An 11,782-nucleotide genomic window follows, 5' to 3' on the forward strand; every position below is an offset into this window, starting at 1 on the left:
TGCAAGACAGGGTGTTCAGCAAGGATAAGAGATATATTATTTTAATCATGCTTTTCATGATGATTTCTTATATACTAGCTCACCTTCTGGTACACAGAGATGGAAGTACATAATCCTCTCATGGCTTTCAGCAAGGGAGCATGTCCGGAACCCCTACCCACACCAGAATCTGAGAATACATGAGTCTCTTCAATAAAGTGCTGCGATAGACAGACAGACAGACAGACAGACAGACAGACAGACAGATAGATAGATAGATAGATAGATAGATATTCTCTCATACTTCTGATTACATCTAATGCATGCTGCAGTGTAAATGCCATTTAAATAGCTGTGATATTGTTTAGGGAATAGCAACAAGAACTATCTACTCATGGTTGCTACATGTATAAGGTTTTCACACTACAGGTGTGAAGTTTTAGTGTTTTCAATCTGAAGTCAGTTAAGTTTGTGGATGTCGAGCCCTTAGCATCCCATTATTATCCCATTGCTACTATTTTGGCAGACAAGAAAACAAAATCACCATTCTAACATTGCTGATTAACAAAGGGATCAGTTCTGTAATCTATATGAATAATTTGATATAAATGCCCCTACTGTATCAGGAGGCATGGTACACAACTCAGGGAGAAAATAAAATTAGCAGGAAGGAAGTAGTTCTGCCTTGTGTAGACCTGGAAAGTCAGAGGAAAGCAAATTGAGAGACTGGTTTTCCATAAATCCATCATGAGCCTTGAGGGCTATATGGATAGTCTGTAATGAGGCTACAACTTTAGAGACCAGAGACCTTCTGAGAATTTTTACATCTGAACCCCAAACAATTGTAAGGCTACCCAGCTACCCAAATGAGCACTTTTCATTAAACAACATGAGAACAGCTCTGGGCAGCTTAGTTTTATTTCTTCTTATTATAATACCTTTGTACAAATAGCACATTTTCAAAGCAAAGAATTATTATATCGCAGAACCAAGATAATAAATTTCTTCACACATACATCTCCTGTAAGATGTATAAAATTGTCCTGATATCATCTTCTTGTAAGCCTCTCTCCATTATCATCATCAGTAGATGGAGAGCCATGATACTTCCACTCACAGCATAAATGCTTCCAACAATGTAAAGGCAATTTATACACTATTACTACTTACAGAGCTCTCTAAATAATACCTATTAAGCTAGATTCTATGGACACTGAGCAATATCAAATAGGCTTTCTAAGTCATTAGACCTGTGAGGTACCTAAATGCTGTGGAAGTACTTTTGCAAGAATTAGAATTGTACTGAGCAACTGCAAGTCATAATCACTTTTATTGCCATTCATCAACAATTTCTTTTTGTGGAATTTGCTAGAAACCGTATGTATGCAAAATCCCTGGCTGCACCAAGCGTTACACAGACCCCAGCTCTCTCCGGAAACACGTGAAGACTGTGCATGGCCCTGAGGCTCATGTTACCAAGAAGCAGCGTGGGGACATGCACCCTCGGCCTCCACCCCCGAGAGATTCCGGCAGCCATTCACAGTCCAGGTCCCCTGGCCGGCCAACTCAGGGAGCATTTGGTGAGCAGAAGGAGCTGAGCAACACTACCTCAAAGCGGGAAGAGTGCCTCCAGGTGAAGACTGTCAAGGCTGAGAAGCCCATGGTATGTCATTCACTCTCCTGTTCTCCCAGAGCCAAGCACTCATTAAGAAAAACCCAGATGAACATGTCAAGGGATGACACCATCCCCCTCCATTGTATCTGGCCACTCTGACTTGAGAGTCGTGAGCCCAGTGATTGAGACTGCTCACTCAAAGTTAATCTGCTTAGTCAATAACTTTGCTCAAAGGGAGTTGCTAAGATTCTTACCTGACTTATAAAACTGATCCATAGCTGTACCACTTGTGGCAGACAGACGTGGCTGTCAGTGTCTTCAATGCGGCTACTCAGTAGAAAATCATTCCTTGAGCCTTTCTGCAAATACGCTTTCTGTCTTCCGTGCCCTGTTGACCCCAAGATGAATAAGCCGAAGTCCTTATTCTTTGGGGTTTTACAGTTCAGTGGGATGTACAGATTGAAAAACAAATACAATTCAGATGATGAGGCTTAAACAACAAGTCTGTGAAAAGCCTTCTAGAGAAGGAGAATTGGCAGTGTGCTCCAAGGGCAGAGGCCCCAGGACAGTTCAGCACTCAGGGAGAGCCAGTGGCTCCTGGGGAATGGGAGGGAGACGAGAGGTATCAGTTGTGGGATTTGCCAGAGCGAAGGGGGAGAGGGAGTAGGGCAAAGGCAAGACTAGGGTGTGATCATGGGCTTAACAGCTCTAGTCTTAAGGATTGCAGTACAGGTCAGGGAGAGTGGAGACAGGCACAAGATTCGCATGTCACCACAACCCAAGATACCTTCTATTGCATAAAAAATGAGGATTGTCAGAGTTATTTGTAGCAGTTTCTCTTAAAATTGACTTGGTATGTGAATATTTATAGGCAAATTATATTATAAAGATAGAACTCAAACAGCTGCAGACCGAACTCTATATTTCCAGGTGAGAAAATTGGAGTTTCTTGAGGTGAATCACGGGGTCCTGTTGAGGTGAATCACGGGGTCCTGTTTCCTCAACAGATGTCGTGTGCTCATGGCCATTAAATACCAGATACCTTCACAGACATGTATTAATGAACATTACATTTCTAATATAATTTCTTTTAAAACTTGTCTTTAATTTGGTCATCATGCTATAAATTAAATTCTCTCTTCCTTTTTCTTATTAATGCAACACCTCTTCTGTCTATTGCTCCCAAATGTCTTGTTCTCACTTCCTAAGGACAGTGGGTAATAAGGTGAGGGAATTTTGACTTCTCTATTTTTTTTGTTTTGTTTTGTTTGGTTTTCATTTTAACATGCAAGCCTTCTTCCCATTTTATCTTCCTTTGGTTTCTATGGCATTGTGACATCCTTGGTGAGCATTGCTCAGCTCTGTGCCTTGAACATAGCATGTGAAAACGGGGAAGTTAGATGATCATTGTTACTTTTGCCTGGGACTTCATAATCAATCACACTGGGCCAACCAAGCAGTTGTTCTCAAATTCTAGTTAATTACTATCTTGACTAGCATAAATTCAAGTGTGGGACTGGATATGTACTGTGTTCTTTGAGGAAGACCTGGATAAATTTGTTAGCAATTTAACCTCCATTCAGTTGAGTGCATATAAGTAGTTTCCTGATTGTAAGTACCTGTGCCTTCTTACCATTCTGTGGCATGTGTGTGTGCGTGGTCCTATACACATATTTGTGTACATACATATTTTTATTATTATGTTGAAGAATGAAACTTACCCAAAGCTTTAAAAAAAACTCCCAATACTTCTGGAAGAGTTGATACCTCAATATTTTGCAGAGGCAAAATAATTAAGAATTTTCATACTCATGATCGGATTTACAAATCTTCCTTAGCTCTGCTTGGTTGCCCAAGGTTGAAGTTAATGTTCCGCGTGGCACTTGCTGAGAAAGTACGCATTTGCTTGAATTCATATGTTGTGGAAGTAATAAAGCTAGAAGACTCCCCAAGAGAGTTACCTCTACAAACACGTTCTCAACAGCATTGCGCATCCCACGTGAGAATCACTGAGTGAATCTTTTACCTGCTGTTAGTGGCTCTAGTTTTTTATAGGAACACTGGAGCTGGTACTGCAGAGGCTCAGATTAGCCATCTTAGGGGTCTAAATATTGTAACTTTCAGTGGCCAGTGAACTTTTCTAAACAAAACGAAAGATGTGACTTCATGTAAACCCTTACAGCTTTAGATAGACCAACCAGTTGTGCAGTGTGAGAACTATCCTGTGCACTATAGGTCCGTTCACATGGTCATTCCCAGACTCTGAGAGAGCCGGTTACTGTTCATTAAGCCCTGGCTCTTTGATTGAGACTTGTCAGTAGGATTAAGTTTTCATTAGTTACAGAATTCTCTTCCAGCATTTATTTGGTTAATATTAGATCATACTGAGAGGGACACACACCAAGAGGAACTGTAAAATCATTCTACAAACTCAGGGCTACTATCCATTGCAGCCTGTCTTCCCTCCTGAGTGTGACAGAGCAAGATGACTTATGTTTTACCAGTTGCAGCCTCCTTGATTCAGACAGGGAGGAAAACATAGAAAACATAATTTGAGAACCAGGTCTGAATAGCCTAGAGGGCTCTTTGTTGGGAGGAGATAAAGTGTTTTATGAAGCATGTGAATGCTGTAGTTCAGCAACTGGAACTCAGTTGTAACTATAAGAATCACCAAAGCTTATGACCTCATCTTTAGCTTTGCCAGGTCTTTATACTTAGGTACTCACTGGGATTTATACTAATTTCCAGTAACAATTGATCCATTAGGAACTGATCCCATTATATACACAGATTCTGTTGTAGTGAATGGTTAAGAAATTTGCCCAAAAATAATGTCCTGGAGATAGAATTGAAAATGAGGAAGTATTTCTCCATAGTTGGCATTTGAAACCACAGGGTCTCATGGCTGATAGTTCTGATCACAGCACATCTAGCATCGTCTACCATCCATCACCTCCCTTGTGTATCAGCCTGATTGGTGGGCCATTCTCATTTTGGCCCAAACATCTACCAACACATAGTTTTTCTTCTCATATAACCTGTTGATACCCTGAAGGTTTTGGCTTGCATGAACTGTCATTTTGGCTCCCTCTCTTTTACCCTTCCTGATGTCATTTGGTTCCTTTCTCCTTGACCCCAATAGACATCTCAGCCAAGCCCTGGTGGTCAGTCTTCATGCAGCAGCCAACAGTCCCCCATCAGCAACTATTCCAACAGTGGGCTCGAGCTTCCTCTGACTGATGGAGGTAGTGTAGCAGACCTCAGTGCCATCGATGAAACCCCAATCATGGACTCGACCATTTCCACGGCAACCACAGCCCTTGCTTTGCAAGCCAGGAGAAACCCGGCAGGGACCAAATGGATGGAGCACATCAAACTTGAAAGGCTAAAACAAGTGAATGGAATGTTTCCAAGACTGAACCCTATTCTACCCTCCAAAGCCCCTGCGGTATCTCCTCTCATAGGAAATGGTACGTCCCACCCTAGACCATGTGTCTGTCTGCTCAGGCTATTTCTTTTCCTTTCAGTGTGGCCAGAATACACCAAGCAGATCTGGAACCCTTGGTTTTATATTTGTTAGTTTCTTTACAGATCCTAAATGGAGGCTAGACCGTAACCTGTGTTGATGTTGAACCATTCGCACTGCTTTTCCAGATTGCCTATATTTTGAAAATAATAGCAGAATAATACTAGAATAAAAACTTAAAATGAGAAGAACTCAGATTTTGATGAAGAAATTATAATTGCTTGAATTTGAGTGGGGCAAGAAAACCTTCAGTAGAGGCCCTTGACCTGTGAAGGCTCTATGCCCCAGGATAGGGGAATGCCAGGGCCAGGAAGCGGGAGTGGGTGGGTTGGGGAGCAGGGGGATCGGGGAGGGCATAAGGGGTTTTCAAGAGAGGAAACCAGGAAAGGGGATAACATTTGAAATATAAATAAAGAAAATATCTAATAAAAAAAAATCCTGGGGGTGGCGGGGGGGGGGGGGGGCGGAGAAAGAAAAGAAAAACCTCCACAATAAGTATATTTATAGTTAGTGCCACAAATCTAGTCTCTAAAAAACATAAAACCTAGTTCAAGGAGCTACAAATGCTTGTCAGAACCTGACTTAAGAAATGCTTTAACTTTACATTCTCTTCCCTCCCTCTGTGCCTTCCCTCCAGGCACACAGTCCAATAACAACTATAGCTCGGGTGGGCCCGGGACCCTCCTCCCGAGCAGAAGTGACCTGTCAGGTGTAGACTTCACAGTGCTGAACACACTCAACAGGAGAGACAGCAATACCAGCACTATCAGCTCTGCCTACCTGAGCAGCCGCAGATCCTCGGGCATCTCCCCCTGCTTTTCCAGCCGCAGGTCCAGCGAGGCGTCCCAGGCTGAAGGGCGACCCCAGAATGTGAGTGTGGCTGACTCCTACGATCCCATCTCCACAGATGCTTCAAGGAGGTCCAGCGAGGCCAGCCAGGGTGACGGGCTGCCCAGTCTGCTCAGCCTCACACCCGTGCAGCAGTACCGCCTTAAGGCCAAGTATGCAGCTGCCACAGGTGGCCCACCACCCACACCTCTGCCCCACATGGAGAGGCTGAGCCTGAAGACCAAGATGGCCTTGCTAGGGGAAGGGAGGGACTCTGGGGTGACCCTGCCTCCAGTCCATCCTCCTCGAAGATGCAGTGATGGGGGAGGTCACACATACAGAGGGCGTCACCTGATGCCTCATGATGCACTAGCGAACAGTGTGAGGAGAGCCAGCGACCCTGTGAGGACAGTCTCGGAGAACATGTCACTTGCCAGGGTTCAACGCTTCAGCAGCCTCAATAGCTTTAATCCTCCAAATTTGCCTCCATCGGTGGAAAAGCGTAGCTTAGTGCTGCAAAATTATACCCGGCAGGAGAGCAGCCAACCCCGGTACTTCCAGGCATCCCCTTGCCCTCCCAGCATCACAGAGAATGTTGCCCTGGAGGCTCTGACCATGGATGCTGATGCTAACTTGAATGATGAAGACCTCCTGCCAGATGATGTGGTACAGTATTTAAATTCCCAGAACCAAACAGGGTATGGGCAGCAGTTGCAGAGTGGCATCTCTGAAGACAGCAAAGTAGCCCATGAGCCAGAGGACTTGGACTTAGCAGGGCTGCCAGACAGTCATGTTGGCCAGGAGTACCCAGCTCTGGAGCAGCCCTGCTCTGAGGGCAGTAAAACTGATTTGCCCATCCAGTGGAACGAGGTCAGTTCTGGAACTTCTGATCTGTCATCCTCCAAGCTGAAGTGTGGTCAGCAGCGCCCTAGCGCACAGCAGCCTCGGGGTTTTGGGCTATACAACAATATGGTGGTACACCCACATAATCTGTGGAAGGTTGGCACTGGCCCAGCTGGGGGATATCAGACCCTCGGGGAGAATAGCAGTACCTACAATGGCCCAGAGCACTTTGCAATCCACAGTGGGGATGGACTTGGCACCAATGGAAATACTTTCCATGAACAGCCCTTTAAGACCCAGCAGTATGGGAGCCAGCTCAACAGGCAGCCACTGACTTCCAGTGCTCTAGATCATGCCTGTGGTACAGGGATTCAAGGGTCCAAGCTAAAAGGCAACAGCTTGCAAGAGAATGGGGGTTTGCTAGATTTCAGCCTGTCCGTGGCACCAAATGAGTTAGCTGGCAACACAGTGAATGGCATGCAAACCCAAGATCAAATGGGACAGGGATACATTGCCCATCAGCTACTCAGTGGCAGCATGCAACACCAGGGGCCCAGCCGCCCTGGTCAACAGGTACTAGGGCAGGTTGGTGCTACCTCACATATCAACATCTATCAAGGGACAGAGAGCTGCCTACCAGGGACTCAGGACAACAGCAGCCAGCCATCAAGCATGGCAGCTATCAGGGGCTACCAGCCCTGTGCCAGCTATGGGGGTAACAGGCGTCAGGCAATGCCAAGGGGCAACCTCACTCTGCAACAAGGACAGCTCAGTGACATGAGTCAGAGCAGCAGGGTGAACAGCATCAAAATGGAGGCACAAGGTCAGTCCCAGCAGCTCTGCTCTACCGTGCAGAATTATTCCGGTCAGTTCTATGACCAAACCATGGGCTTCAGTCAGCAAGACAGGAAAGCTGGCTCGTTCTCCCTCTCAGATGCCAACTGCCTGCTCCAAGGGAATGGCACTGAAAACTCTGAGTTACTCTCCCCAGGTGCTAACCAGGTAACAAGCACAGTTGACAGCTTTGAGAGTCATGACCTAGAAGGTGTGCAGATTGATTTTGATGCCATCATAGATGATGGGGACCATACCAGCCTAATGTCAGGGGCCTTGAGCCCAAGTATTATTCAGAACCTTTCCCACAGCTCCTCCCGTCTCACCACTCCGCGGGCATCCCTCCCATTCCCATCCCTATCCATGGGCACCACCAACATGGCTATCGGGGATATGAGTTCTTTGCTGACCTCCCTTGCAGAAGAAAGCAAGTTCCTTGCAGTTATGCAGTAGGCGGTAGGCAAGGAGGACCACAAACACAAAGACTGAAATGACTTGGGATTTTTTTTTCTTTTTTAAGTTCTGTGTGTATTTTAGCAATCTCATCTCACCTGATTGGGATGTGTCTCAAGTATATTCCTTTTATGGAAAAGGACTCTGAAAAACCCTAAGGTATTCTAGGGGAGGAACTGTCTTCCATTTCAGTTTGAATCAGTATTGTGACATTCAAATCACCCTTGTTTTTTTGTTTTTTGTATTTTTTTAAACCTGTAAGCCTGCCCTCTTTTGAGTGAACCAATGTAAATGTATACTGCGCATGTTCTTTCTTTTAGAAGAGAAGTCATCAAGTTAAAAGATTTGGCCTGCTTCTCTGCTAACCCAGGAACTAGGAATTGGTGGGCTTGTGACCAAGGGGTAACAGGTCCACCTTTTTAAAGTTTTTCTTTACAGTACTCAGTGACTTGCTTTTATGTGTGTATGTGTATTTTTTATTCCCACACTGAGTACAAGAATTGAATGAATAGTGAGCTTGAAGATTATTTGTGGGTGCACTATAGTTAGTATAAATAGCAGGTTTTCACGTGTCCTCCACCTTGATTCAATTCAGGGCATACTTTTAACAGCTTCACAAAAGTGGAAATGTGGGGATCCTGGAAATGAAGTAGTTTGATGAGGGTTTTTATAGGGGGTAATTCTTATGTAAGTACGCATCCCGTGGGTATGTCTATATGGTCAGCTCTCCATTATCTCCTGTACATTCCCTTCACCTTTATGAACATTCAGTGTTATTTAGCACTGCAGTGAGAGTGGACAGGCAGTTGGTGTTCAGATGTGTCACACTTTTAGCTTTTTGGTACGAAGTTAGACCAATTATAGGTTGAAACAATTGGGTAGAATTACTTGGAGGACTGTTTTTTGGACTTGCTATAATTATTCATTAGTCCCACCTCTTTCCTCATTGTCATAGGTAACTGAGAATTGAATTGACTATACATAGCTCTAAGTAGGTATTTAAGCAGCCCACAACTGGATACATCACTACCGTTTATTAAATTCACTACAGCAAGAGAATATGTCCTTTCTAAGTGCCCTATTATAAAGGAAAGATGTGTAAAACCTAGTTATAAAAGGCAAAACTCACATACATTGACATCAGAAATAAATTACTTTAACCAGTTTTAGCACTGGAGAGCATGAAAGTTGATGTTTAGTAGCCATGTGAATTTCAGATACCATTAGTCCTTACCATTGGACTAGGGCTTTTGTTTTGTATTCAGATTTTAAAGATTTACACAGTGCAGCTGCTCTTCACATGTAGATCAGATATGAGAGTCATACTGTGTGTACACAGAGTTCAGGGATTATCTTAGCATACTACTTTAAAACCGTAAACAATTAAAGTGTTTACCCATCAGCCCCAACATGGAATTTCCCCAAGGCTGTTATTGACCGGGTTGTGTGACTTCTCCTCTTAAATCCTGCCTGTAAATTTAGGAGTAGGAAGGCGAAACCCAGTAGGTGTTAGGTAATAGGAAGGATGCTATGACCAGCCAATTTCACTTAGGCCTGTTTTCTCTCTTTTGGAGCCCAAACTTCACCAGGGAAGAAACTTTGCCATGTAGGATGACGTTGTGGCTAAGCTAGCTTTCTGATAGATGTCCCCAGGACCAGTCAAACCATCTGTAAGTTCACCGTGCCCTGCAGCCTTCTCCCAGAGGTTCCTTATAAATCAAAGGACAGCCCACAAGAAAGGGGAATTACTGGTCTGAGTTCAGGAGAGTAAATAAAGCAAGGCTTCTTTTTGCCTCAAACAGGTCACAGTGTCATCACAAAATGGGTGATGGAATCCCTGAATTTCATTTATCAAAAGTCTTTTTTGTTTTTTAATCTCTGGTTTGGGTCTGACCTGGCATGCCTTATTATTTGGCCAAATCTCTTTATTACTTTTGATTTCAAAGAAGGGGTTCAGGAATTCTTCCTTCCTCAGCAAGAAGAATGAGCTTGGTTTCTGGTCACACCCATTGCCTCCTGCAGCAGAGACCTCTCTAGGTGGAGGCCTTGCATGTGACCTTGATGTTCTCAAGTGCAGTGATTTTCCATGTTAGCGGTCCCTCCTAGGAATGCAGTGCACAGAGCCAGCACCCCTGCCTTCTTACCTTCTGCTTTTGACTTTTTCATTGTTTTCTTTTTTCATTGTTTTTTTTTTTCATCCTTATTTTTCAAGCTATTGCCTTTAGATTTTTGGAGTTGATGTTTCCACTCACTATCTGACCTTTCTTGATATGAAGATTTCAGGATACAGATTTAAAAAAAAAAAAAAAAAAAAAAAAGGAGAGTCAAAAGTGTTCTATCCCAAGATTTCACCAATCTGTCCTGATAGTCCAGTTCAAGAATGATCATTTGGTCACTATAGCTAACCCATGGGACATGAGATCTCTTTAGGCTTGGTCTTTCCTGTCAAAATCCCACTCCTGGTCAGCAGCCCCTTTCCAGTCCTTGGCTCTTGTATTTAGGAGAAACAGCTTTGGCTCTCTCATGTCACACACAGCTGCTTTTTAATGAAAGTACAGGCTCATACATGGTACTCTTGTTTAATGTCTGTGTTAAATGGTTTGGTGTTTGTTTGTTTTTTTCCATAATTTTTCTAAAGAATTAAAGAACTCACTTCCCTGCTCCTCACGTGTTGGCTTGTCCTGAGCCACGGGTTTTGATTCTTGCAATGTATGTGCCTTATTTTATGTTTCTCTTGTCGATGAGAAGGACCAGTTGTTGTTGTTGTCCAGTCAGCACTCAGAGGCTGCATGCCCAGACAGTGTCACCAGGAAGTGAACACAGGACTGTGGCAGTCTGCGGTGTTGGGTGACCCGATTTCCTGTGTTGTTTGAAGCTAATAGGAGGGTGTTCTCCTCTGACAAGTTACGCTTGTATATCCTGCAGATGTGTAAAATAAACTGTGTTCCTTTTCGCCACCATTTTTTAGATTTTTTAAAGAAGAAAATGTGTAATCCTTTTTAAAGAACAACACAATGTAAATACATTCAAGTATTGTAGACGTAGAGTTGGGATGTGATGGCCTCGGGCCTTCCTTGGAAAAGCCTGTGGCTGCTCAGTGCTCCTAAGCCATGAGAATGGCAGCCCAGAAACATGAACTCTGCCTTGGCTTTCAGAACCACTTAGTCCTTTTATAACAAAGAAAAAAATAAATAAATAATAAAAATGTTTCTTACAGTGTCAATAAAAAAAACTTTGTACTGAAATATTCTACTGGATTTCTTTTATTTAATTCCTGTTTTTAAGAAAAGGACACGTTCTCAAGAAAACTCCCCAGGCTATAGTTGACTCCCCAGTGAGTCCATGGGAAGGAGACTTCTGATGGTAATGTGGAGGGCACTATTGCAAACCAGTGTGAACAGCAAAGGAGACAACATTTCTGAATGTAGATAGTCACTGGAAGCTGTGTTAAAGTAAGCCTCCATGGGCTGGTGAGATGGCTCATTGGTTAATGGCACTGGCTGTTCCAGAGAGTTGAGCTTTGATTCTCAGCACCCACATGGTAGCACATAAAGGCATGCAACTCTAGCTCCAGGGTTATATTAGACTTATGTTAGAGGTCTCTAGAGAGACAGAGATCATAGAGATCGTGTGTGTGTTTGTGTGTGTGTATGATTTATTAAACTGGCTTACAAGCTGTGGTCTAGCTAATCCAACGATGGCTA

General features: G+C 43.7%; 1 protein-coding gene across 3 annotated transcripts in view; it reads left to right on the forward strand.

Moving 5' to 3' along the window:
• Positions 1 to 11,323, forward strand: part of Gli3 (GLI-Kruppel family member GLI3) — a 266,304-nt gene extending 254,981 nt beyond the window's left edge. Inside the window, exons 13-15 of one of the 3 annotated variants that reach the window (NM_008130.3) lie at positions 1,352 to 1,642; positions 4,737 to 5,064; positions 5,758 to 11,323. In NM_008130.3, coding sequence (NP_032156.2) covers positions 1,352 to 1,642; positions 4,737 to 5,064; positions 5,758 to 8,078 — 2,940 coding nt within the window. In that variant the 3' untranslated portion in view covers positions 8,079 to 11,323. Of the gene's footprint in view, positions 1 to 1,351; positions 1,643 to 2,732; positions 2,820 to 4,736; positions 5,065 to 5,757 lie in introns of those variants that run through there. The other 2 variants (XM_006516552.3, XM_017315389.1) reach the window with 2 other exon arrangements.
• Positions 11,324 to 11,782: the final 459 nt, after the last annotated feature.

This window comes from Mus musculus, chromosome 13 (assembly GCF_000001635.26).
Source record: "Mus musculus strain C57BL/6J chromosome 13, GRCm38.p6 C57BL/6J".
In the NCBI taxonomy this organism is placed as follows: Eukaryota; Metazoa; Chordata; class Mammalia; order Rodentia; family Muridae; genus Mus; species Mus musculus.